At 50.8% G+C, this 27870-nt stretch overlaps 1 protein-coding gene across 2 annotated transcripts; it reads right to left on the minus strand.

Annotated features, from left to right (window-relative positions):
• Positions 1 to 35: 35 nt before the first annotated feature.
• Positions 36 to 26995, minus strand: LOC118160253 (galactosylgalactosylxylosylprotein 3-beta-glucuronosyltransferase 1-like). Of its 2 annotated transcripts, none has more exons than XM_035314805.1 (6): positions 26850 to 26995; positions 9530 to 9680; positions 8765 to 9303; positions 7201 to 7497; positions 6587 to 6694; positions 36 to 3423 (listed from the first exon to the last, which is right to left on the minus strand). In XM_035314805.1, the coding sequence occupies exons 2-5, from the start codon at positions 9639 to 9641 to the stop codon at positions 6608 to 6610; spliced, it is 1035 nt and encodes a 344-aa protein (XP_035170696.1). In that variant the 5' UTR covers positions 9642 to 9680; positions 26850 to 26995; the 3' UTR covers positions 36 to 3423; positions 6587 to 6607. The 2 variants fall into 2 exon arrangements, with proteins under 2 accessions (XP_035170696.1, XP_035170697.1); XM_035314806.1 differs by having other exon boundaries at positions 9530 to 9676; positions 26850 to 26986.
• Positions 26996 to 27870: the final 875 nt, after the last annotated feature.

Consider the following 27870-nt stretch of genomic DNA (forward strand, 5'->3'; position numbering starts at 1 on the left):
TAAGCCCTCGTGCTGCAAGACAGACAACGGTGTAATATTGTACTATTCACATCATATTTAATAACGCGCTAGTACCATTCAATATAAATAAATAACCATTAAAAATTACTTCCTTGACATTCTCTTTCCTCTGTCAACAGTATTTTCTGCAACAGGAAATGTTAGTAATATTCGTCGGTTGGCGAACTGGATGAATTTCAGAGAACATGAGTATCAGATACTAATATGCTAGTAAAAACCAGGCGCTGGGATGCCTCCTCGAAACACTTTGGGCTTGATCTGCAGCTTTATTGCACCCCTCATTCACTTTTCCCTGAAGCCTGTAACTCTCACTGCTGCTCCACGCCTGGGCTCTCCCACCAAGCTCTGCTAACAAACAAACATCTGAGCTGGTGGTGTCTCCTGCTGACCTGCCCTTAGCTGATGCACCGAGGCTGGCTACAGCCTGTGCCATCCTTAGTCAGCTCTACAGGGAAAGGAATATTTGTGCTGAACTGGCTGAAACATCTGCTAGCCAGGGGTAACGGTTGTGTACATCCACACAAGGTCTTGGCCCTGAACAATTTAGTGTCTGGCAGAACTTCTTGGTTCACAGAATCCCTTCTCCACGGGGTCAGGCTGGGGCAAGAGTGGAAATGGCATGAAAGGGACAGTGTCAGTCAGGCACTGAGCGCACCAAATCACTGCAATCCAGGGTCCCAGGGGGAAAAATAGGAGTAATCATTTTGCTTTCTTATGGGGATGTAGTGAGAAGTCATTTCTAAAAGCATGTGTGCTTTGCAGTGGGAGCAGACCCTCGCTACAAACATCCACTGTCGGTGCCAAAATCCTGTGTAGGCCCTGCATGAGATTAGAGGCCAGGGAATTAATCACCACATCCCCTCCTTTTCATACGGGCAGAAACCCTGCCCATCTTGGAGGGGAAAATGGAAGATCATAAATCACCTTTATTACCTTGCTCTCTGCTCATGCACTAAAACCACAAAGACGGGGATGTAATCTTGTTTTAATGGTGTGTGGAATCACTGGGCCCGCCTGCCTGATGGCAGGAACGGGTCAGCAAAGCCTGCTGGAGTGCAAGGCCTGGTTACCTCATGCAGAGGCCGGGACATAAAGCTCTGAGCAAGGCCTGGTTACCTCAGAGGCTGGGACATAAAGCTCTGACAAATGGAGAATGAAAAGAGCTTTGCAGAAGCCAGGCTTCCTTCATGCTGCCCACTTCCAATACGCCAGACCCTTGCTCTGTAAGGACCTTTCTAGGGTCTCGAGATGACACAGTGTTCATAGCCCCTTCAGTATCCCTTCGGTGCTGAGATGCTAGCAGGGTGGCCTTGTCACACTAAATGCAGCCCCTTTCCTCCTCTATTTGCTGCCTATTCTTTGCTTTCTCATGCCTTCCTCCCCACCACGCTGCGTCTCGCTCCCTTCACCCCTTCCTGTACTTTAACCCCAGTCCCACAGCAAGATGCCTGGGTGCTAGCTCCCCAGTGAGGGAACACAGACCAACTCTCTCAGATACCCTTCAAAGAGCCCCTTCACGGATGCTTCCCAAGATCCCATGGGGACTATCCGCTGAGCGAGGCACTCCTTTGCACATGTTTTTTACCTCGCTATGATTGCTTGGGAGCCAGAAGCTTAGTGCCACCCACGTCTCTTGCATAAAGGAACCACAGTTCCCTTTGCTGTACTCTCCTCCTTGCTGTGTTTCTGATTATTTTGCCAGTTTAAGACACCATTGTAAAGAAACCCCGGAGAGCAAGAAACATATGACATTCAGAAGTGAATGCCAAACTCTACTGTTCTTCTGTGAGAGTCTGGGGCGAGAGGGGAAATGTTCTTTCTTTATGAACATGTCAGATGATCTAAGTTAAAAAACAAAGCCGAACAAGGAATAGGCAGAGAACTGCAGTATAAATAAATCAACAAATAAATGTCTCCTGCCAACCCAGAATTTCTTGGGCAGGGGGTGGTTTGATTGCTCATAATTCCCCCCCCCCCCCGCCCCCCCCAGCTACGTGATCCTTGATGTGGTTTGAATGCCTGAAGCCTTGTTTATGGCCTGAGTGGAGATGGTTTTCAGGATGTGCTCAGAGGGGTTTCTGGGTCAATTCAAGGAATCTTCCTAGAAAAGTCAGAGACAAATTTCTCCCCCCCCACACATAGTACAAACACTTGTGCTTTTAATCCAGTGCATCCTTCCTTCGGTCCTCATTTGCCACCTGCTCTTTTGTAGGTTGCCTCCACGCAGGCTGTCTTCCTGTTTTATTAAGGGAAATCTCTCTGTTCACAGGGCCAAACGTGCTGTTCAGAGTTCAGTTGGAAAACTTGTCACATTTGCTACTTCACTTGTCATCTATGTGCTCAAGATACGTTTCCTGACGATTTCTCCTCACATTCCCCAACATTCACGCAGGAGATGAGTGCAGGCTCAGGGTTCCTCTTCTCTAAGCACTTCTCTCACCCGCCTCCACCCCAGAAAGGTGTCCTCCTCTCTGAAGGTTTAGGAAGCAGCTCCGCACATGTGATTTGAGGCTACCAAAGTGACTGAGGATGCTGCAGCAGGGTCGCAGGCTAGGAACAAAACTTTCAGGTCCACCCATCTTTGCCCCTGCTTTCTGGTTTTTGCAGGGGGATGCTCCACGTGGATGGCCTTGGAGGTACAGTACCTGCCAGAGGAACTTTATCCAGAGGGCACCAGGCCTGGGAACTGGGACAGCATTTTCTGAAACAACCGTATGTTAGGGCAGTTCAAGTTATCAGCTGAGGCGTAGGCACCAGATCCTTTCTGAATTCCCCAACCCAAAACGAGGTGCTCAGCACAGCTCCCTCCCCAGTACCGATGGCTGATCTGTGTACATAACTGAGTGTATCCTTCAGAGGGAGGGCCTCTCTCAGGCTAGCTTTGCCTTTAAACTCTTCTCTGAGCGTACCTCAGGGCGACAGATTCACATTTGTGCTTTTGTGACAACTCCTGTCCTTGAAACACTGCAGCTCACAACAGCCGTATCAAAGCTCAGGTTTCACAATACACCACGAGAAATCTTCAGAGACACTTGCACCCATCCTGGATTTCAGCCTCTTTGCTGGCACAGCAGAGAATGGAGATCGCGTCTAATAAATTTCCTGTTTAATGAATGGTTAAAAACACAAAGCCCACGAGGAAAGGGAGGCACTCCTCTCCCAGACAGGGAACGGGAGCCAGAGCACGAAGTCAAAAGTGAAGAGCTGTAGGATCACAGGGCACCACATCAGCTCTGTCCCTGCTCGTTACCACCTTTTGGGCAGTGGGAGCTGATTGACGTGGCTGCGTTTTGGGGCATTTATCATCCTCCGGTTGTGGAGCTGAGCACTGGGCAGAGCAGGCAGCGTGTGCAGCTGCTGTGGTTGCTGACAAACTTCAGGAGCGATCACTGCCCGCCGCCTCTGTCAAAACAAACACAAGGTGAGGTTAGAAAAAGACAGGTGTCTCAGCACCACATCCAGTGGATCAGGGCAGGAGAGGCATTTCCAAGAGAGCTGTCCCCTGGCACAGGTAAGCACTAGGCAGGCATCACCAACCATTTTTTCTCAACCACGCTACTTATAGCTTCAGGCTGCAGATATGGCGGGGGTGCTGTTTGTTCTATCTGCACTGCGGAGTCCTAGCAGGGATGTTTTATTTATGAATTAGCAAAAGTTTTTGAAGGATTTTTCCCCCCAGTATTTTTTTTAAAAGAAATAGAAAGAGGATGAGATCTGAGGATCCCTGTCTGGAAGCTCTGAAATGCAGGTGAACTTCTTTCCCTAATTCCCTATTTCCAAATATCACGAGGCAGCAGGAGTCCTATGCTAAACTGAGTTCTTCTTGTTCTGATGCATGTAAATACATGCTAGCAATAAGAATAAGTAGGTTTTATAACACTGGTCTTGAGTGATAGCTTTCAGGGCCTTAACAAAGAAAAAATACTGAGAGAAATTAATTCCCACCTCCTGCTCTCAGAAGCCAGAGTCTGCGTTTCTAGGGACTTTGGTTTCAATACGCAGTCTGCAGGGATGCATGCTGTGAGAGTTTTTGGATCTCACCCATGATCCTCAGTCCCGACACATTTTAGATCCTCCCTAATGGTTCTCAGGGCAGAAAAAAAGCAGAATTTTTAGTGCAGAAAAGCACTTTTAAAAAATAAATGTTGAACTCTTCTTTTTCATTTTGTTGCCTTACAAAAAGACAAACCGTGCCACACGCCTTATTGTCCCCCCTTGATAGATCTACCCTAATGGAGTTCTCTTCTCTAGACTCACAAACGCTGCCATGGTTCATCTAGACACAGCTAGGAGCGGTGGGAACGTAGGCAAGGAAGAAAGTGGACTCCAGCTGGGATAAAATAACTGCTGTTCATGCAATACCCACTGAAGCCTGATCTTTGCAGTTTATGTGATCAGCAGGTCCCATCATGCTGCCTCTGTGGCAGTCCAGAGAGCAGGCACACATGCCAAGAAGCCATGTAAGTGGGCTAACTGGAGATTAGCACAGCACCAAAACCCACATCAAATAATGTCTGCCTGGCTCGTGACCACAGGCATTAAAAGGGAAAGAGGTCTCTGGGAGGTCTGGAACTTGACTGGCCTCATCTAATCCTTAACAAGGACAAGTTCCCAGGAGGGGAAGACAGAAATACTCTCCCTATTGTGCCTAAGAACAGAACATTCCTAGGGGATTAATTTTACCTCCTTTCCCGCCCCCCCCCCCCCCCCAGCATTGCCTCATCTAGATCATGTCTGTCAAGGTTCTGAAGCTCAACAGCCTCAATAGTAAGAACCTCCAAAACTCAACATAGCTGTCAGCAGACACGTCAATTTAAAACTTTACAGGGGATGTGGGTGTGGAATCTGATGATTTTGTTTGAGCGCTCTCAGCTGAATCCACTAAGCATCTCAAGGCAGCACACTCACACCCAAAGCCTTTGCAGGTGTTTTCTGGGGTGGACGCTACCTGCACACTTGGGTCAAAGCAGCTGCCCCAAAGGGCAGATGATGGTGCAGAAAAGATTGGGGTCAAATTCCCTGCTAATGCAAATGGAAAAGCTCCTCCAAAGCCTACAGAGCTGGCCCAGCAGAGACTCTGGCTTGAAGGCAGAGAAGTGATACCCCATACCAGTTAGCTGGAGTCTGAGTATTTATGAGCCGAGTTTAGGCAATTGTAGCTTTAGTCTACTGCAGACCCAGCATGGCTGGGTATGTAAAATGAACCCATTGCCACTAGAAGATTGCACACAAGTGCAGGTTAAGAGAGGTGCTGCTGCCTACACATAGGTCTAGCATCATTTTACATTTGCCAGGGTATCTGAAATATTAATGCAAAGCTGGCAGATATGATGGGGTTTGTGCCCTGCAGGAGGGCCAGGTAGGATCCCCACGGTGGCACCAGGTGTCTACATTTAGGCAGCTAACTCCCACGTCTGCATCTGCTGCTGGATGTGCAGGTGCTGGGATTGCTTTGTGCTTTGTATGGCTGTCACTCAGAGATGACGGGATGATGTGGAAACGCTGTACACAGCTACAAGCAATGCTCATACCAGATCAGTGCAGAAGCTGAAACGCTCATGACTGCCTGTATAACAGCTGTCAGTTTTGTTTCCCCTGCTAGAGCTGAGCTGAATATTGGGGTCAGGACTGAAAGCAGCCATAGAATATCTTCTAAAGCAGGAGTAAATCATTCAGCATCCTGCATCCTGCCACAAGTATGAGTCATTCCAGGAAGACCTGGGTACTCCTAAGGTGGATACCTTTATTATTATTATTATTTTGTTTTTGTGACTTTTGGGCTAGGAATCTGCCAAGGGCAGACATTGAGATCAAAGGGCATAGCAGCTGATGGAGGAGGACATGGCTGCTCTGAAGCCTGTTCATCGTTCTCTATTTCTAAGAAGATATCACTGAACTTTTATACATTCTTGCCCTCACCTATGGTGGTTGCCATAATCCCTCTTCCTGCTGCTTAACTTTGCTCTGTGGACCACACAGGAGCTTCTAGTGCCTTCAGCATTTCTCCTCAGTAGCAGGCGTGTTCCTAGCTCTGGTAATGTTGGTACCAAGTCCCTCAGGCTTTGTGAGAGCCTGTGTAGGTTGCCCTTTGCTGGTTCCTGCTTCCAGACGGTCTGAGTGTCCCATCAACCTTTCCCTACAGCACCCACACCACGATTGTTCGCACAAGATAAAAGCAGAAGGTGGAGGTGGTGGGGCAATCAGGGAAAAAAATCATCTGCAGAACAATGATCTCGTTCCACGTGCTGTAGGACAAATCCCCCACTGAAGGGAGTATGGACCTGGCAGAAATCAGGGAGGAAGGAAATTGGCTTGTCATTACTGAGTGAAACCATGAGATTCTTCTGCCGTTTTTCTCTTTGCTCCTATGCAGGCAAAGCTTCTGTGGGGACTGCAAGGAGGTGTGAATGAGTACAGCATGCAGACAGTGAGTAAAGACTTACTGTGCAAAGGATGACATGATAAGGGAGTTACTGGGACTATCATATATGCAGTCGTCGAGGAAATAATAACAAAATAAGGAAAGACATACAGATTAAAAAACGATAAAGAGAAGGGTACTCACACTGGGGAGCTGGCTCTCTGCCTACACCTCTACTCTGGGGTCTGTAAATCCACGTTTGCCTTCATTAACCAGAGTCGGCCTCTCCGTTCTCGTGTGCCAGACCAACACCTAGAGGGAATCACAAAGAGTTCAGGGGTTCTGGATGCCTTGCAAAGGCCGAGAGCAGTGCATCCATCGGGGGGAGGATCCTGAGCAAACCGGGGCTCTTAGTTCTTGGAAGCATGTGGTTTAAAGGACTTGAGACAAGGCCTGGGGAGGATTTACAGGAACATGAAACAGTGATGAGGAGGAGAGATCATTTTGGACTAACACTCCACTCGACCCTCTGCCAGTTCTGAGTTTTAGACAAGTAATCTGGGCACGGATTGTATGGCTGAGGCTCTTTATTAACACAGTTAGAGTGCACAGCACTAACTGTTCCTCAGCGCTCGCTGAGCTTCTCATCTGTAAAGCATTTGGCAGGCTCTGCCCGCCTGCCTTGGCACCGTTCGGAGCTGAGGTGTGCTGGCACAGAGCAGGCACGGTAGAAGATGGATGGGGCATGGCAGGAGGCCATGAAAGCAGCCAGGATCTAGCAAAGGGGATGTACCTTCCAGGCCTCTTGTGATGCTCACCTTCGTGCAGTTGGCTGCTTTGGGCTCCAGCCCATCCATAGTCACTAAATCCTTCAGCAGACTGGTTTCCTGGTAGCCTCCTTTAACTCCCTCCAGCTTGAAACTGGCTTGAGGCTTCTCCAAGATCAGCTTGATGCTGATGGCAAATCCAGCCATGTCAATAGCAAAGGGCCGGTTAGGGTCAAAGACGGTTTTCCACCCCACCACCTTCCCTGCTGGGCTCACTTTTGGGGATTCGTACCGTAGCCCCCCGACAAAAGCCACCGGCCAGACCGACACCCTCCTTGTGTAGCGCATCTGTGTGCCAGAAGGAAACAGTGCTGTGAGAACGCAACCCTGCGATGCCTGTCCCGGCCCATTAGCACACCATCCTCTGTTTTCTTTGGCACCTGTCCTTCCCCATTGACTTCCTACACAACTGCATAGCTCCAGGCAGCACAGACTCTTGTTTGCCTGTGCTGCTGTTTGAAGAGCTACAGCCTGCAAAGCCACGAGGCTCTCTCTGCTCTAGCACTTCCTTCAGTATACACCGAACTCACTGCTTCTCAATGCCCACGTTCAGTCCCTCAGAAGAGGGAAAACCTTTCTCATCTCACCTGAACTTTTATCATTTTTTTTTTGTAAATGACAAATACAACTTCTGCTAGGACTCTGCCTCCATATATTGTCAACTCCACTCACTCCAGCTTTACCCTCATTCATCTCCCTCCCTGACTGCTGGATCTCTGTCCTCCCTTACTGCAGCTTTCCCCCACCCCCATTCTTCCATCTGTGGTTGCTTCCTAAAAGAGTGTGGTTTTACTGAAATTGCCACAAAGAACCTGGAAAGAAATAAGAAAGGATGAGCTTAACAGAGAGCTAAAAAATTCTGAAAACTGGAAATGTGTTCTGATGCGTAACATGGTATTCTGACTGGTGTGTAACAGTTTGGCTTAAATTGGTGACAAGGGAGTTTACTGAATAATCATTTTTTTGTGAGTTTGCAACAGCCAGGTTTACTGCCAAAGTCTGGGCAAGCTTCTGTGATCCCAGGGGCACAGATCTGCTGTGGTGGCTGGAACCCAGAGTACGGAAGGGCAGGAAAGGAGAAAAAGTGGATTAGAAAGTCAGTCAGCTTTTCTAATATCCCCTACACATCACACCCCTCCAAGAGAACTGATTCATGCTTTGCCAGAAGTTAATCATCGGCGCTTATTTAAATCATCAGATCTCTCAGAGAAGAGGTATATATTCTGGGGTACGTATTCTCTGATCCCTATGAAAACAAACCCAGCAAAAGGAGGCAGTAGTTGGCGTAATGTTGTGTGAACGGCTATTCACATCTGCAGCCCACACCGCAGCAGATGTGCTTTTTGCTTTTTCAGCCCTTTAGAGAATGGCTACTGGGTCTGCATAGCTGTAGGCTTGTGTCTGCCCTATACCCAGCTGCCACTGAGTGCAGGGAGAGGAGGGCTCCAGGCAGCATGCCACAGCCCTCTTCTCCCATTTAATGCTTACAGTCCACACGGGAGACCTGGCTAACTTCATTTTTTTTTTCTGTCCCACGTAATTTTCCAGCTCTTACCTCTTCAAACAGCTCCAGGCTGTAAGTGTTATCATCGTCGGCAAAATACACTACCCCTTCTGGCGGTGCGGTGTTGCTGAAGCTGTCCCTCAGCCAGTGCAGCCCCAGGTTCCTCTGCAGTGTCCCCCGCGGGGTGTGGGATGGGATCCAGGACAGCCCCAGCTTCAGACTCTTGGGCGTCTCCACATTGAGGTGGGTGAAGTTGAGGCCTGCCTTCTCCAGCAGGTTGGACACCAGGTTGGTCCTCCGGGGGGAGTCCTCCACCACCACCCAGTGCAGGTTCTGGACGTGCAGGAAGGTGTTGGCCAGTCGGGTCAGCTCAGCTTTCTGCACCGGCCGCGTGTAGGTAGGGGTGATGACGAAGATGGTGGGCAGGGTGTCTGACCATGGAGGGGGCCTGGAGTACACATAATTCTGGATGACTTTAGGCGTTGCCCTTATGCTCTGCTGCTGCCGAATGCATGATGGGAGGCCTTCTTCTCTCAGCACAGAGGTACCATTGAGGAGAGCTTTAGAGGTCGCGTTCTCATCTGTCTCTTCTGGGACAAAAGGAAGAAAGGAAGAAGAAAGAAATGAGAGAACTAACCACTGCTGAGCTGCCTCCTCTCCAGGGGATGCTGAGGACCTATTTTTCTGGAGTCAACGCTCAACACATCAGCCTCCCCTCCCTGAAGCCAGCCGAAGGTGCATGCTTAACACACTTAAGAGAAGTCATCACACTCATCACAACCACAAGCACGGTGACAGCAGAGCTCTTGCACTTACTTCTCAGCAGGCTGAGGTAGCGGGTGGTTGGGTATTGGTGCCACAAGGTTAGGAGAAGAGCCCATGGCAAGGCGATCAGGAGCGTGGTAAGAAGGTTACGTCTCCTCAGCATGCTGCAGAGAGCTCCCAATGCCCAGGCATCTCTCTACCTTTCAGAACAGAGGAAAGAGTAAGAACTCTGAATTATCTGTCAAAAAACACTGGGACGCTTAAGTCTACAGGCCAAACTAATAGACTTAAGTTTGGTTTGCTTGGCAGGAGGCATGATAAATGTCAGGCCCTGATCCAGCAAAGCATTTGTCTAAGTGTAAGTTTACAAGGAGACCCATTAACGTTGCAGGCCTGAACCATTATCCAGCTGCCCTGGCCAATTCCTATGCTATTGAGCAGAAGCTTTTATCTATTTTTGTTGCTGTAAAGAACTTCCCGCTGCCCCACAATGAACCCACTGACCTTGACTTCAGGTTGGCAGAATCTTGTCAGAGAACTTGCAGAATACAAGCCCAGAGAGGACTGTTACCTGCTCCCTTTTCAGAGGAGCAGTATTCATTCCTGACCTGAGCTTGTTTTGAAGATTTTTTTTAAAAAACTACGTGCAAGATTTGGGTTCCTGCTTAAGCAGGAAAACCAGAAAATGTCAAGATGCCGAGCATCTCTTGCAGCCCTGCAGTTTTAATTCATCCTCCTTATGCAGATTCATTGTTGCGATCAGTGATGCACATTATCACCCACTAAGTTTTCCAATAAAGTCCCTGCCTCGGTCATCCCAGAGTGCTGGTGATGGTTGCTGCAAGTTTAATTATTCCACATCCCTTCCTACCCCTGGTTTGCTGTTTTTGGCCACAGCAGAATTTAGTTTAAATGACAGAATAATTTCTTTCTTGGTATTTCTCTAATGTACATGACTAAGACATCTGAGAAATCACAACAGTTAACATTTATTTTTGAAACTCCTTCTAAAAGGTGAGAGGAACTAAAGGAAAATAAAAAGAAATTAAGGACAAAAGTATCAGGAATAACCAAAAAGGGATGGCTTATTTACAGATGGTCCAAGCTACATTAGTCCCATGCTTCGTCATCCACAATTGTTGGGCACCCACTAAGTCAACATGACTAAGAGCAGTCAGTCTGCCAGGAAATGAGACCCTTGGCTGCTCGAGGAAGACATGCCTTCAACAAAGCATCCAACAATAATGGTCAGTTTGGAAAACACAGACTGAAGGACTTGGAAGTCTACTGCAGACTCCTTGTTCAGGGACATAACTCAGCCCTGTGTAAAGTCAGGGTGCGATGAGATGCCTGTCCTGGCTCACCTCTTTGAAAGACCATTAATAGCCTGTGTATGGTCATATGGGCATGAGATCCCAGGGATGACTTTGGGAAGTCCAGCATTAAATGGGGTTGCCTAGTGCATATGGTGCCTTTCGTATGGCTCTGGCACAGTCAGGAACATTTTCCTCCAACGTCTAGCTTCTGCTTTGGTCCCTCTATCAGTACGAAATCTCCCAATGCTGTTACCACACACCACCAACAAAAGCAGTGGTTCAGAAAGACGGATACACTGCAGAAACTCTGAAAAACACAAAGCAAAGTTACTTGTTGCCACCTAAGGACTTTCTGCTCTCTCTACAGCAGGATGGCTGATGTTCCAGAGACGTGCCATTGCTCGATTTTATTCCCTTCTCCCTCCTGGTAACATCTGTAATCTGCTTCCTCTGGGATTCCTGTTTGATGCCAAATACTTCTCCTGGTGGATTTCCTCCCTACCACAGAGATGCTCACTGGGAGGCTAAAGGCAGCATAAAACATCCATTAACCTCCTGCAGGGACTTTTCTGTTGGAAAACTGCAGTCACACCCCCTGGGAACTGGTGAGCTACTGTATGACACAGCCCCTCCGGGCCCTCTTGCTCTCCTAGACTGAATGCAATTTGAGGGAAAAAGGCTAAAGCATCACACACCTAAAGGAAGGAAAGGAGGTTCAAGCTGCAGGTCTCTAAATTCCTGCTCTGCAGTGTCTTTCCAAGGTGTACTGGGGGATGGCCATCTAAACCCAAGCTCTTCAAAGGGACACAGGCACACTGAATGCAAAGGAAACTCTCTTTGCCCAGGATCTGGGCCCAGCAGCTCCTCTTCTGTCCAAAGGGGAAGGATTGCCCTGCTTAAGCCTTAGAGAATCATCTGTGAAGAAACCTTGCTACTGGTCCAGAAGGGCTCTGCTTGGGAGTGACAGCAGCCACATGGTAGTCCCAGAAGACATCAGGGAATGCTATTCCAAATTCACCCTCTGGGATCTTCTTGGGCACTGTCTTTGTTTTCCCCCCTGACGTTTTGCCTTGGTCTCCTGCTAAAGCAAGGATCATGCAGTCACAGGGCTCATCGGTGCTCTACCACCACCAACTCTCAAACCTACTTCAGCTAAATCTGACAGAAGCCTTGTATGCCTCAGCTGGTCTTCTGGCAGGCAAGTAGATACAGGTAGCCATAGTCACGTGCCCCAGTAAGGAAACTGCCTCAACATGAGCTTATTCCTTATTAGACACCAACAGTACCGAGCTGGAGCAATCACAGTACAGAACCTGTCTCCTCAAACTAACCATTCAGGGTGACAATCCCAAATGCTCCTTACCCTGCACGCAGGGCACACCATGGTGGCTCTTCCTCGACTTTCAAGCTATGGAAAACTGACCAAGAAATGGGCCAACGAACTGGCTGTGGCTGGGGGTGCACAGGAGTGCTTTGGTGAAGCCTTGTGCAGCTGTCTCCGCATAACTTTGCTGCTTAGTGATGGCTGGGCCCAGGACAGGTACAAGAGGTCCCTGAAGCATCAGTGCCGAAGGCGCGGGTGCTTGTTAAGCTACAGGATGGTGTTACCAACAGCGGGGCTGCTCTCCCCCCAGGAATTCCCCTCTCTTACCAGGGCAGCGGCACAGAGCAAAGCTTCCTGTCACCTGGGGCCACGAGGACAGACAGAGACATCAGAGAAATCCAGGCCCTAAAGCAGAGCTCCTGTGCTACCTCTTAACGGTAGCAGACACCTAGGTCCATCCACCCAGGCTCTGGCTTGAGGTCATGGCAGCTCCTTGCTTCCCCTGAGATGCCTGCAATTACCAACAGCTCTGTGCTAGAGTCAGGCAGCCAGTGTTTCTTCCCGTTAACAAAAGGCCTTAATTATACAGGCACAGCTTCTCCACGGTGGGCATGTCACTGCTGCAAACTCGGGTCGCTTCTGGAGGGAAGGCGAGGAGGCGGCGATGGCAGCTGTGTTACCAAGAGAGCACGGAGGAGCGGGGATCAGAGCTTGAACGAATTCCCTTTCTAGTTCTTTCTCCTCCTCCTCACAGGCAGCCCTGTTCATGCTTCCTGAACGCTGCAAACAAGCGGAGATGCTGCCTGTGCGCGCAACTCCCCTGTGTGTGCTCTTTGCTCATTTATTTCTGTGTGTACCTTCTCGCTATTGCTTTTCTGCAGCGTGCAATGCTGGAGAAGTTAAGCTTCGCGTAAAGCACCGTGTCACTTGCGAACCTCACAGAGGGGTCTGACTTTAATTCTGTTTTCAGAAAATCTGCCTTGGGATATGATGTTTTCTCTTTAAAACCTTACCTTCTCTCCCCTACTGCTGCCCCCCTCATCCATCATGCTTGTGCTCTTCTCTGTTCCTTTATATTTTTTTCACCTTTCTTTTCTCAGTCTTTAAGAGTATTTTCTTCTTCCCTGTTTCCAGGACTACAGGAATGCCCTGCCCTACTGATGGTTTTAGCCTTCATCCTCCCTCCTTCCCCACAAAAATACCCTTAGCATTTTCTTAATGTCCACTCCGCATGAAATACTTCACACAAAGTGGTCCATTAAGGCATCAGCCCATCCTCTTGAAAACACAGCATCAAAACCCAGTCACGTGTCAATGCCTCTGGGTAGCTTGCTGATGGCCCCAGTGGGGCTTGCAGAGGTTTACTGCACATATTTTTACCTACATTTTATAATTAAAAACAAAGTCCCCTAAGTGGCTCAGATTAATTGCATGCCTGGCTGGCAGGCATTACCGCGCGTGTTCTTGGCACAAGCAGCTCCTTTCCTTCTGCATTTAAACCCATTCAGAGCAGATTCTGTTAAAAGAGGTCCAAGATCACAAGAAATTTTTTGTGATCATCTAAACCGATCTCCAGCAATCATCCCGTAATTCCTGGGTTTAAGCTGTAGAGGGCAGGGACTGTCTCTTAATGTGCTTGTACAGTCCTGCACTGATCCCAACAGGAGCCTTTGGATGCACTTGCAATACAAATATTATTGATTGTACCCTCTCTTGCAGGCTCTTCTCCTCCCTTGCTATTTCTCCTGTCCTGCCTATTCCCCTTTCTCCTCCCTCTTCTTTTTTAACTAGTGTCTCCTGCAGCCCTCGTTTGTGTTACGCACCCTTAACAACATTAGCTGGATGTTTGATGGATGCCTTCAATATGCTGCCTGTAGCCTTCTTGAGCTGTTTTCCAATTACACATCCCTCTTCTTAATTTCACCCATCAATCTTTTGTTCTCTATTAAAAAATAAACACACGCGCACACACAGAGTACAAAGCTGAGCACGATAGGGACAAAATGTTTCTTGTGCTACTCTCGGCTCATGCTGCTTTGTCAGACTTCTTAATTGACACAGCAGCATCCAGTCTCTGTTTAAGCCCGTGTGCTGGCGGGATTAATCTGAAGGGATTTGGGTGAAGGGAATGAGAAAAGCACACAGAAGAGCCCAGCTCCAGCTTGGATGCCCCAGACTGATGCTGAAGAGAAGCACGATCTGGCTGAGGCTTGGATCATCACGTGTGACCAACCCCTCCGTATGCTAGGACCACACGGAGTTTGGTACTTCTGTTTTGAGATTTCAGTTCTGCTCTCCACCTGCCCAGTTCAGCATCAGAACGACACCTTTCAAAGAGTTTGCTCTGCAAGAAAGGCATTGCAGCCTCTGGTTCAGGGCAGCCAGTCTGTTTGACCCAGGCACACAGACCCTGAATGCTGGACCAACCCCAGCCCTGGGACTGAGCATCTGCAGTCCAGGATGCAGGCTGTAAATATCATTATTATCCCAGAGGGACAAGTTTCACAGTTCAAACTGTCCCCCAGGGACATCACGCCATCCTTTCCAGGGACTTTTCTAGGCAAGCACCCAAAGCAAACAAATTGCAGCTGATGGAGCCAAGAAATGCCCCTGGTCTTGGTCTGAGCAGTGTTTGCAACCTCCCCTGCATGCCCTGGAGGAGAGGAAAGAGGAGTAGGGGGATGTGGGGAAAGGAGAGGGGCTGAGCCAGAGCAGTGCTGCCAGCAGGGCACAGATGACTCCTAATTTCATGCACCAAAACAGTCAGTAGGGTTTGGGGTTTGTTTTGCCTGCCTTTTGCTGCCTCTCTCCATCAGCCCCTAGCCACCTTGAGGAAGTCCATGCAGATTTCATGAGTTCCCTAACTCCTGGTGTGGGAGATGCGATGCTGAAGGCAGAGCAGGGAGCTTTCAATTATTGATGAGAGCGACCTCTCTTTAAACAAGGAATGCATAATTCATGGCAGCACCGGTATTTGTGGTGATCAGCAGCGGCTCTGTCTCTGCTTTGCTGAAATCCACAGGAAGCCGCTGTCCCCTCTCCCCCACTCCCTCAGGCCCCTCGGAGCCTTCAGCCGAAACTTCAATGCTGTTTCAAACCGAGACAAGCCAGGATGCTGCAGCGCTTCCTCTCACCGGGCAGCCTCCTGCCTGTTACAGATGTGCACAATAAAGTGGGAGGACGGATCCGAGGAAGCACGGAGGTGGGTGGAATGGGTTATTGCTCTGGGATAAGCACGGGTAATTACTGTGCAAACACAGCCACGAGAGGACATCGCTCAGCAGCGGGACCTCAGACAGGGCCGCAGGCACGGTGCTGATGCCGGACAGAAAGGGCAGACTAGATGTGAAGGACAGCACCCGAGGGCTTGCACCCAGCAGTACTTCTTGTGGGAACAGAATGGGAACTGGGGGACTGAAAAGCAAAGAGACAAAATCAAGGGAGAGACAAAACCCAGAGAACCACAAATAATGAAACAATATGGGGAAGGATGGCCCGGTCCTTCCCCAAGGCAGGAAGAGCGGGGCTACCAGCAGCTGTGGGGTTTCAAGGCTTGAGCCCATCTACAGGCTGTTGCTCGGCACGTGGGCTCCCGCGGGGACAACTTCCCCGGGAAGTGAGTCACTCTGAGTGAGGCAGCCGCGCTCCCCAAGCCTCCGCTTCTTCCTCGGATGTAGCACAAAGCCTTCATCCCGTCCTTGGCAGCTCCAATCCCTTCGCCATATGGGACTGCAGTTCCTTCAGCCCAGAAGCCAGGCTTTGGGGAAGCCCAGAAGCCAGGCTTTTCATCCTTGGGGAGCTCGTGGTGTGTCTCCCCAGACCTCCTATGCCTGCATGAACCCAAGTTAAGCATGCTCCTCCAACCTTGGACCCACCAGGTCTGTGGGCAGCTTGACACGGCGTGGTTCCTGAGAGCACAGAGCATCATCATCCTTATCCTGGGTTGTGCCTAAGCAGCGCAGAACCGGGGACGGTCACCCTTTATACTGGGTTTTGTTCCAAAGTTAAAAAAAAAAAAAAAAAGCAGAAAATGAAAAAAAAAAAAGTTGAAGAAGCTAATTAGATCTGCTGGGGAGGTCCCACGGGAGCCAACACTTTTGAGACAGCTCAGCCTGCTGTCCCCAGGTAGATCAAGGGTATGCAGGCACTATCTGGGCTATCAGCGGGAACGGAGATAACCCAGTTCAGATATAGACTAGACCTTGAACTTGTCTGTGAAGGCCAGTTATGCGGAGCCTGAGAAAGGAGGTCTAAAAGAGGTTATTTTTAATCAGCATGGACCCAAACGTCCTTCACGACCGACCCGTCCGACCTGTAGCTACCTTCCCTGAGCATCAGCGAGGCTGGGCTGGGACTCACAGTAACGCAGCCCTCGACCCAGTTCTCATTTCCCTGCATCCGTGCCGCCTGTTCCCAACCAGAACTGTAATCCAGGGGTGCCAGAAATACCCAGGGAAAGATTGGCAGCCTGGACCCAAACTGAAGCAGGAGGGACCAGATGTCTCCTGAGAAAGCCAGCTCTCTCCAGAGAGACCTATCTGCCTGGAGTTATCCTTTCTCGAAAGGAACTCGGGGGCTTATTTAAACTACGACTTCTCTCCCCTGCTGCCAAGCACTGGCAGAAGTGAGGTCCTTTATAGGCCCTGATGACTGTTACAGAATAACTAAGGTATCGGTGACAATCAGCCCCGAATCGACATTGTCAAAAAAGAAAGGAAAAGAAAAAATCTTTTTTTTTTTTTTTTTTTTTTTTGTTCCAAGGAGGCAAAATAATTCTAAGGAAGCAAAAACAATGCTGAATTGTTCCAAAGTGTCTGTGCATTTCATCCAGAGCTTTCCCTACTGAGTTAACAGCTGATGCCTGTACAGCGGGAGTGGGAGCTGTCATTTTACAGGTTTCTTACAAAAGCAGAAAGGAAAAACCCATAGTTTTTCCTTCCAGAGCGTTTTCAAAGTGGGAGAGGAATTACTTTTTCAGAGAAAAAGGCATTAGGTATTATTTGAGGGATAATTACATTTCACGGATGCTTGTTTGGGGGGAAAAAAAAATCACCTTGATCACAAGCTCCTTGTAAAGATATGGGGCCCAAAGGCCTCTGGTAGCAGCCAGGATGCAGAGATGGGCTTTGATCTTAGCTGTGTGTCAATACGACATCAAATGCGGACCTCCAGAGGAACACGCTCTCACTAATGCATGCTCTTGATTGATTTAGATAGCTTGTTTTCCCCCTACTTTCAAAGGCAGTGTTGAAATGCTCTTCCCTGCTGGACTCCCCGGATGCTCCCAGGGAGGGCAAAGGAAACCAAAGGAGAGGCTGCTCTGGCTGAAGTCACACTGCCAGCAAGCAGAACAGCCTTTATGCCACATACAACACAGGCAGAACCAGAGATGTCAGCTGCCTGCCTGAAACTGGTGGAAATACTGACATTTTAATGCTTACACGTGTGTGCTGCCAGAACCCAGAGCCCTTCATGCATGGAAACAAGCGAGGGCAGAGGATGCACGCAGTGTAGAGGCACCAACCCCCCCCCCCCCCCCCCGAGTTTTTATTTGGGAATGCTGGCCAGATTGCATGATCAATGAAAGCATCACAACAACAGCTAGCCTGGGCGGCGTGTTTTTGATGAGCTGCCACCAGAGCACGCGGGCACTGCTGAGGTTGGGAGCGGAAAGGGGAGAACAACGCCTTGGTCTCCTTGATGGACATTTTTGCTGCGGCGGCTCTCTGAGCGGCATGAAATATGCTAGCTCCGTAACTAGCTGAGATGGTCCAAAATGCTAATTCTGATCTTTCCCTCCAAACAAATCTTCAGCGCTCATTAGATCTGCCACTTGCTGTGTGGCGTCCAAGTGTTGTGCAGACGCCTTTAAAAACAAATGGAGAATGGAGAAATAAAGTGGCACCTCGAGAATTTTCATTTGCAGTAGATATACGTTATGGTCCACTGCTTGATTTGTACCTTAAATGTCACAGCAGATCTGTACGGCTTTGGTTCGATTAAAAGAAAGACCGGGATGAAAAACAGTGAGCCAGAAAGCTGCAGTGTTTGTCCTCTGCCTTTTGTGGGTGAAATGAAAAGGGAGGAAGGGAGTGAAGGGAAGAAGTGGCAGGAGGATGATGGCCAGGGCGTCCTTCCCGGTCCTAACAGAGGCGCTATTGCCACTGGTCCATAAGCAGGAAACATCCAAAATACATGTCATGGCATCTGGGACCATGTGTGACTGATATGTCTCCCTTCTGGGAATGCCAGCACATCAGTCAATATACCTGAATTAGGCACCTGCAGCAGCGGCCAGAAAGTAGCCCCACATCATGATGTTGAGGAGTTTTTCTTTGTAGAAAACGTGTGGAAAAGCACTTAAGCAGCGGATACATTTTGGTGAACAGATGGAGCTGAGGAACAGCAACAGCCACGTACCCCTTCCTGACAACAATCCAATCCTTCCAGAAGGAAAAGGTGCAGCTTTTGTTTTCTGTTTCTCCATGTCTTGCACAACTGAAATGAAAGAGGTTTGTCTGCTGGGAAGGCAAGGAAGGCTGTAAGGGAACCGAGACAAGCTCACAGCATGAGAAAGAAACTGCTCTCTCACATTGTTGTCCTTCTCTGTTGTGTTCCTTAATTGCAAATGAAAGTAACCTGGTCTGGAAGTGGTCTTTGCACATGGCATCTGTGGTTCTTCCCTTGGAGGGAGGTCGGTCTGTGCTGTACTGTACTCCTACCTGTGAATTTGTGTCCTTCAGGACGCTCAAGACCTGGATGCTTGACGCTACCCTCCAAGTTGCTAAGTTGTGTGCTCTGCCTATCCCTTCAGCTTTCAGTGTGATCTCTGCACAAATTACAGCAAGAAAATACAGGGAGGTGCCTCTCCCCAGCTCTCACATCCCTGCACTCACTGATGCTGGTAAGATGCCCTTGCCACCTGCAAGGGGTGCCAGCTGGCCTGGGGCAGAATAGCTGAGGAGCAGAGACTTTGGGTTGGCGGGGAGAGGTGAATTGGGCTTTTTTTTGAGCACTGGGAGCTCACTTCAAAGGCAGATGCTGCTGCCCTGAGACATCAGGGCAGATAAAAAGCAGTCTCTCGCTGAAAGAAGAAATGGGCTGCTGCTGTAAGTCTCTGTGGTGGATTTGAATCTCCCCCGATTCTGCGGGTGAATTCGTCCCTCTCCTCATGCTGGGGGGAGGCAATGCCCTCTGGTTACCAAAAAGCTCTCTGAGCGCTGGGCCAGGGTGCAGGCTCCACAGAGAGCGGCGCTGGTAACAGCAGCACTGCACAACGAGGAACTGGATCTCTAGAAACTCAGGAGGGGCTTAAAACAAGGGCACAATTTGTCCTTACTGGACTATAAACTCCTGCTCCCAGGGCACGCTGCTGGCTGCTTCCCATAGTTGTCTTCCTTCACCAGATTTTATACATGAAGTGACTGGTGCACGGCCTTTTCTCTCTTCCTGCAGTGAAGTCTCCTTCAGCTCCCTAATTCTGTCCCAGCAGAGGGGTGCTAGGTGTTACCCAAACCGAGCTAACCCAGGAAACTGGCCTCCTGGTTCTGGTGCTGTAACTAATTTCTAGGCCAGGTGTGTTTGTTGTCTGATGCTCAGGTCAGGACCCATGCAGGAGAGAAATACCTAGCATCAGATCTTAGCTGTCTGCTCAGCAGCATGCAGAAGGGAGCACAAAAGGGCAGAAATCACATCTAGAGCCTATTCTGCACCAGGGTTTACCAGCTACAGGGCTCAGCCTGACTTTGAGGGAGCAACAATCCCGGTGTGGCCTGGTCTGCTGAACAAAACTAGCTGGTGGCGGCTTATCAAATGCTGAATGGGATCCTCCAAGTAGGTGTTGACACCACGGGTGTCCTCTGCAGCACCTCCAGAAGAGGTTGTTTGGTGGGATGAAGCACACAGGGTCCATCTAGCAGGGTAATGTCATGACTGGGTGTGCAAGCGGGGAGACTGATCGTGATACGGGGCCTGTGGGGAACTTGTTGTCAAAGCACAGGACAAGGGAAGGGAGTGCTAACACTCAAGGCTCTTGGAGGTGGTACTTTTAGGAGCAGTTTTTAATTACCCTTCCCCAAAGAATCCTTGGGGGTAGCCTATATTCACCCACAGAAGTCTTTTTTGTATAGAGGTCAGCGGTGATGAGCTGATGCTAATGAAGTGCTGAACAGTGTCCTGTGCTCCCCTTGTAATGGAGCTGCCGGTGCGTATCAAGAGACTTGTCGTGTTTTCCTCACTGCTCCAGGAGTCCTGTTCTAACACAAAAGTTAGAAACGTCACTTTTGCTGTCAAGAGAGCTCCTGCTTGATAACACGCTTTGGGAAAGCCACATCCAGCTGCTGACAAAACGGAGGCTGCAGGAGGTTGTTGGGAGTAGGAGGATGTTTCAGGGAACGAAAACGGGGTGAGGGGAGAAAAGCTGTCCATGGTGAGGTCTGCCGCTTGCTAAGCCACAGCTAACTTCTTCCCAAAGACCTGCCAGGGGCTAGCAGGAGCCAGTGGTTAACCCCTCTGGCCTCCTTTCTATTGCTCCAAAGAGATGGCACATGTGCCTGAGGCAGGGATGAAGGAAACTTGCTGTGTACCTTGGAGCCGGAGGGCTTGCCAGCTTGCCTGCAACGCTGCCCTGCACAACCCTGCGATCCAGCTTGGCTGGGCTCGCGTCTGGCTTCAGCAGATGCTGCCTGTGGGCTTTGTAGAGGTGCACTGGGATAATCAGGATTTGCTTTCTGTTTGCTTGCTAATTTGAGCCCCCGCTGTGAGATTTGGATGTTTCTGAGGATTCTGTATTAGCTTTAATGATTAAAAAATTATTTCAATGCTTAGCGAAGAAGATGCATGATCTATCATTGAAGCCGCTTAGCAACAGGACTCATTAGGACATGTATTAGTGCAGAAAGATACCCTTGCCCCAGTGTCCTCTTGCAACGAATATCCACTCATCTAAACAAGATAAAGGTCTTTGCTGGCCTCCTCTGAGGCCAGAGGATAAAGCACTCAACTGTGAAACAAGATTTCTCACTTCTTTTTGCAGCTTCAGCTATGCATATGTATGCAGATCTGGGCAAATCACTTTACCTGCCGCAGTGCCTCAGTTCCCCCACAGGTAAGATAAGCACAACGATGTATAAGCACACTGGACAAATGACTTTCGAGTGCCAGAGCTCGTTACAAACAAAACAAAACAAAACAGACTATAAAACCAAGCCCTCGCAGTGAATAAAGCGTCGCAGCCCCTTTGACTGTAGCTTATACCAACCACACAGTATGCGTTGTGCTCCTGAAGCCCGATGTACTGTTAGTTAATTATGGGGGAGAACAAAGATCTTCTCCAAGCTCCTCCATGCCTGATAGTAGGGGTGCGGAGATGTTAAAAACTTGATTAAAAAAAAAAAAATATTGGCAAAGCCTGGCAAGGTTTTTGTGGTTGCCCTCGGGGCTATAAGCAGCAGGATGCAATTTTGCTCACAGGAACGCTGATAAATGCCCTCTCTGGGAGGAGTGCTTGGTGCTTTTTATCTCTAGTCATTCATTGATCCTCTCAGGCAGCACCATGCTACATATGAGGAGAGGGAAACTGAGGCAGGGAGGAGGAAGCGGGTATAAAAATTTTGGTTCAAAGTATAGGAACTGAGGTGTTCCTGGGCTTGCACTCAGGACACTGAATTTTATACCTGACAGCAAGAGGCAGAGTCAGAGCATCTGAGCTCTTTTTGTGGAGATTGCCTTTTTTTTTTTTTGTGATCCTTCCTTAAAATTGCAGGAATGTGGCAGCACAGCATTGGCGCTCTGATTTATTAATTCCATCCCATCCCACCAGCCCATAAAACAAAAGCATCTGTGTTTGCTCAAGAGGAGCACATGAAGGGCCTCATTCACGTCAGAGGTGGAGAGGGAAGCTGGCAGATACAGGCAAGTCGTCGGCGCCTCCTTCCTTTTCACCTTTGTATGGATTCGGGCTGGGGGAAGGGTGCACGGAGGTGGAAGGCAGCAATCCATGGGGTATCAGGAGGGAGAAAGCTAAGGTGACTCCGGTGGTCTTCATGAGCTGGGCAAAGTGGAGGGGAGGAAGGATCCAAGGAACGTGCAAGGCTGGGCTGCCTCCAGCAAGGCAGGCATCCCTGTACTTCAGAGAGGCCTCTGGATCCTTTGTGGCCACCAGGACTCATCCAGCACTGTCCTTAGAGGTGGCCCTTCATAACAGCTTGTCCTAATGAGCCCCACTCTGCTGCTGTGGACATAGCCAGGGCTTTCGAGAAGCCCTGAGGTTGTCCTTGCAGGGAGCCCAGCACTGCTGCCGAACCCACAGATACGGGCATCACCAGAGAGCAATACATTAAATCTGCCAGCCAGAGGAGAAAGATCCCCTTATAACAGTTTGTAGCACGCTTTCAGAATGAGAAAGGCTTAGAGTGAGACAAATATTAACCATCCTACTTTATGGGGAAAGCAGCCAGCAACCTCTACTCCTGGTGGGCTAGGACGGACCGTCCTGCTTCTAGCAAGAGGTACTGGGAGAGTTCTGTCCCGCACAGAGGACCTGGCTGAGACTGCTTTTCTACCTCTGCCCTCAGAAGCCTTCTGGAGCTGGGCTGCCCAGTGGCACTGCACTGGGAGCATCACTGCAGGGCAAGCAGGGGCTGCAAGCTGCTGCCTGCCTGGTCCTCGGCTTTTCCCCAAGCTCTCCCACACAAGGGCTGCCTAGGAGCGATCCCGCTTTGCTAGCAAAACGCAGTTCCCATGTGCCCTGTCCTCCCACACACAAACCCACTGTGAACTCGCAGAAGGAAACAACGCCGCTGCTCTAAAATCATAGAACCAGAACCGCAACTGTCTGACTGCTCGCCCCGTCCAGCTCCGAGTAATCCCAGTGCTTCGCTCGGCTAGAGGCAGGCTGAGATGGGAATAAACACCCTTGCTCTCATTGCTGAGGGGTAGCATCCAATTTTCTTTTGTAATGCAGCATTATTCATAAAGCAGCAGCACACAAAGTTGCCCAGGCTGCTGGCAGTCTGTTAAAATCAACAGCAGAGGTAGGGGAAGCAGCAGCGTGAGCACCACTGGACCAGCTCAAATCTCATCAGAACTTAACCTGAATCAGCTCCAGCTGACAAAAAACAAACCTGTGTGAGCTAGGTGTCAGCAAGCAGGCTGGAAAACACGCGTCTTTTGCTTCTGCATAGAAATGAAAATAGGCATTGCCCCAGTGGTCTCCATTCAAGCACATCCATCTCCTTTTGTCCTTTGTCTCCCATTGATCACTGTTGTGTGTTTCAGAAGGTACAAGAAATCTTGCGCCAGACAACCATGAGAGGTTGAGGCCTGAAGATTTAGATCTGTTTCAAATGGACTGTCCTGTCCAGTGACGAACGATCCATAATCCATCGAAATGCCTCCTCCTCCCTCGAATCCTTCACCCAGCATCAGCAGCACCTTGTAGCAGTGAATTCCGCATGTCACTACGCACTGCACAGGAAAATACTTTTCCCATCAAATTGCTACCTTTCACATTTTCCTGAGTGCAATCCAGCTCTTCTGCTAAGGAAAGTGATATAGAGAAGCATTTATTCTTGTTTTATGATGCTGACTGCTTTGTTTTTCACCCCGGTGTCCCTCCTCATTTTTCTCCCTGAGCTAACTAGCCCCATCTTAAGGCACATCGCTGTGAGCATGAGGCTTTTCTGGGAACACCTGCGTGAGGAGGGACAAATGGCAAGCACAAGCTAAAGGACCCTGTGCTGGAGCTACTGATCCCAGCTCTGTGTCATAGCCCTGGGAAAAAGAGTCTCTCCTGGGGAAACTTAGCTCAGATTTTATAAGTGTGAGGAACGTGCAGAGTGCAGTGGTTTTATCTCAGGGAGAAGGCTCTCAGCCCCCCGCGCCGTGCGGCAGAGGAAGCCAACAAGGCAGCTGATTGAACACCTGGGAACACGGGCAAAACAGATAAATTCAAGCTCTTAAGGGAAGACCTTCGGGAGCACTAATGTCACTTGAGAGGGAGCTAGGAGAGACTTCTCCGAGCTCTTAATTACGAGCCTGCCCGGCTTAAAACAGGATAAAGGATGGAGCTCTTTACAAAGGCACCGACCACAGCTTGGGGCGCAGTTTGGAGGCACATTGCAGCCTGGAGGGATGGGTCAGGTCCGAGAGGAGGGCGATGTTAGCTGCAGGTCTCCTCTGCATGCTGTATTTCTCAGTCTGTGTACTGTTTTAAACTGCAGTCCCGTTAGGCTGAGCTGCTCCCCGGTGCTTCTCAGAGAGGCAGGGAGACACCGATCTGATCCAGGGCTGTCTCAGCTATCAGCTGCAGCGTCTCCCTTGCAAAGAGGGGGTAGTCACACTGACAAACAGCTCTGCATGTGGGCAGGGAGTGCTCCTCATCACGTATGCGGAGTACTTGGGGATCTCTGGATGGGAGGCTGTGCGGATGAGCATAATGCTTATTGTTAAGCAGAAAGGCCGGGAGCACAAAGAAGATCCCCGGGCTTCTCCAGGGCTCTGCAGGTGCGTTGGACCTGCTTTCCAGCCTGCCTTATTACCACCTCGTTAGGCTTCTTCTTTTATTAGGAACAATTAAACACAAGGAGGAAGGGGACGGATATCATCTTTCCTGTGTACATCCTGCAGAATAATTGCAGAGCTTTCCCAGGGCAATTTTGCATGCTCAGTAAAGGGCATCTTTGGCGCCTATCAGATATCTCATCCCTCACCATCTCAGCGAGGCTTGCGGCTTACGTCGGGAGCACTCTGCTCCTCCCAGATGTTGCCCTGATGGAACAAGGAGGTGAGGGGCAGCGGGGGCCAGCTCTGAGAAATGGGGGGCTGCGAGGAGGTGACCTTCACCAGGGACCACCCTGAGGACGAGGGGAGGAAAGAAGCCCAAGGGTAAGGCTGGAGTGAGTCTGCCCCGTGCTCCTTGCTTTGCTCTTGGGCACTGGGGACGGATCCTGGCCTGCTGCTGAAGCAGGGGGACGTGCCCTGCCATGGAGCACCTCCACCAGCATGGACAGGCAAGGAGACAGGGCACTAGGTACACAGGAGACACCGCCTTGGATGCTCTGCAGGGAAGATGCCATTGAACAACGCTGAGTGCTGGTCACAAAGACACTCCCAAATCACAGAAAACATGAATTTAAGGGCCGTGGGGCTGTACGCCCCGGAAGTACACTTTCTCTTGCATACATTTGGCTGCTCTATAGCTCCGTACAGCTCCCTAGGCAACAGTCTTCCTAAATGGCACCGTAACAAAACCCAAAGGTGCAGGAGCTTTGCTCACTAAAAAACCTTTCCACGGGCATGATTGCTCTCAGCCCAGCTGCCTTACTTTCTGCCCATGTCTCACGAGTCAGGCCAAGGCCCTTCCCTGTGAAGGTGGCCACATCTCAGCCGTCCCCTGTGCCAGCCGCTGTGATCGCTTTGGAATTGCAAGGTTGCCTAAATGGTTTATCAATTATTGTAATTATCATTATTATTACTACACTGAAAATGTCAAAGAAGCCAAGAGGCTCTACTTTGACACCGTCCTATTCCTGAAATACCTGACACCACAGGCGAGCTGCTCAGCGCAGCCACCTCTGGCACGGGCTGCCCTGCAGAGCCCTAACTCAGCACCGGCTCAAGTGCCCTGCAAGCGATACCGAAGCAGCTCCCAGGAGGGAAGCGGGGGGGGGGGGGGGGGAATAAATAAATCACAGCCTTGTGCCAGGACACAGCATGTGCTCAGCTGCCGGTGCTCCCGTACAGCGTGTGCCCTGCCAGCAGAGAGCTTCCAGGAAACCGTGGGGTGAGCAAGAGGTGTCCTGCTTTGAGGCACGGAGGGAGGGGGCTCAGTGGCATGCAGACAGATGTGATGCACAGCCCCACTGGTGCCCACCTCCCTGTTACCTGAGGCTCATCTCCCCAGCATCTCCTCCAGTATCTCATTTTGGAACAGTGGTGGCCTCCTTTCTGCCAGGACCCTGTCCTGCTGCTGCTGTGCACTCAGTCTCATTCTCTGGTCCCTGCTCTGAGCCTTGGGTTCTCCAGCAGGGAGGCAGAGCTCTTTGGCAGCACTGGGGATGTGAGGCATGCCCCTCACCTTTTGCACCGGAGGAGATTTGAACCCGAGCAGCATCAGGGGACCAGACCTGTGTGCGTACCCTGCTGTACTCAGCATACCAGCTCTGCACCAGGAGGCCTCCTCCGAGCGCAGGGAAGGCGCCAAAAGCACCTGCAGAGGCTGCATCGCTCGTGCTCCGCGGCTCACTCGCGGAGCCCTGCGAGCTTCAAGTTGCCAGCTGGGTATTTATTGCCAGTCATCGCCACTCTGCTACAGGGATGCTCGGCGCTGCCCCGAGCACCCCTTCTCCCAACAAGCGTGCATGGAAATCACCCCTGGCAGGCCTGCCGAGGGAGATGCTGAGGAACCAGCTGCTTCTCCCCAACCTTGCTAGCTGGTGGCGGGGGAGCTGCCAGCTCCAGGGTGAGTGGCAGGAGGACGAGGAGGGGGGAATAAAATAAAATAAAATAAAAAGTACTTTCCAACTCACCCAGGAGCATCCACCCCAAACTCAGCCTCCCCAAAGAGCCCCCTTGCGCGTGGCAAAGCAGGAAGGGGCAGGGACCCCCCCGGAGCTCTCCCCCATTGGGGTCTCCCCCCCTCAGGGATTTTTTTGGGGGGACACACACAGGACCCCAAGGTCACCGCCCGACCCCCCCCCCCCCCCCCCCCCCCCCCCCCCCCCCCCCCCCGGGGGGCCCCCCCCCCGGCCCGGGGGGCGCCGGGGGGGCACGGCGGTGCCGGGGGGGTGCTGCTGCCGGGGGGCATCGCCCGACCCCGCCGCCGCTGCCACCACCGCGGCCGGCAGCAAGCCGGGAGGGCTCGGCGGAGCCGATTTAAGGCCACGCCGACGGGGCGGGAGGGGGTGGGCAGCATCCCGCAGCGCCGCCCTAAGAGGGGAGGAGGGGGGGAAAGGGGGAGCCCTGCACCGGGTCGGGGGGCTACGGGACCCCCCCGATCGCCCTGCGGTCGTGGGTAGGGTGCTGAGGGTCTTGGTGTCCCTTATGGGGTCGTCCTCCCGGTTGTTGGGGATGGGGATGGGGGTGGCACGGCTCGGGGAGCGGCAGGGGGTGGAGACAGCCAGGGTGGGGTGGGGAGGGGTCGTCGGGGTTGGCCCCCGGTTCCAAGGTTCCTGCTGTGGTGTGTGCTGAACAGGGAATGAGGTTTTGGGGTTTTGAGCTGCTCGCCTAGGAGGTGCGCTTGGAGAAGGGCAGGGCGGCTCCGACTCCTTCCTCGGCTGTGCTCCTGGAGCAGATGCTGCTGAAAATACTCTGGGAAGGGAGACAAGGGGCGAGGCATTGCACCCCAAAAGCCATTTATGAGGCAAACCCAACCTGGCCTCTCAAACGGACAGTGTGGACCCATGACCGTGCCCACCAGCACTTTGCCCCCTCATGTCTCCCTTGGCCAGAGCAGGACGCACGCAGCCCCCCTCCTGCCTGCCTGGCTGTCCCAGGCTGCCCTCACTGTGGGGACACAAGGCACAAAACCCTCAGTCCCCAGTGGCGTGATGCCCCTGGGGAGGCCTGGAGAGGGCTGAAAGCCAGCGTGTGGGTGTCAGGAAACAGTGAGGCGATTCCCTCTGGCTCTGCAGAAGTCTGAATTAACCCGGCGCTACGGGCAGAGGTGTCACCCTGCTCCGAGAAAAGGCTTGCTGAGGTGCTCCAGCTCTGCAGTGCCATGGTTTTTGGCAAGCCTGCCTCACAGAAATCGA

This window comes from Oxyura jamaicensis, chromosome 1, assembly GCF_011077185.1.
Source record: "Oxyura jamaicensis isolate SHBP4307 breed ruddy duck chromosome 1, BPBGC_Ojam_1.0, whole genome shotgun sequence".
In the NCBI taxonomy this organism is placed as follows: Eukaryota; Metazoa; Chordata; class Aves; order Anseriformes; family Anatidae; genus Oxyura; species Oxyura jamaicensis.

Bases quoted from the DNA above. Each gene is read 5' to 3' on its own strand.
- LOC118160253 (XM_035314805.1), bottom strand. From the start codon at position 9,641: ATGCTGAGGAGACGTAACCTTCTTACCACGCTCCTGATCGCCTTGCCA. The intron at 7,498-8,764 runs GTAAGAGCTGGA...TCTGGCACACAG, and splicing joins GCCTGGAGCTGTTTGAAGAG to ATGCGCTACACAAGGAGGGT. The intron at 6,695-7,200 runs GTGAGCATCACA...GATTCCCTCTAG, and splicing joins AAGCAGCCAACTGCACGAAG to GTGTTGGTCTGGCACACGAG.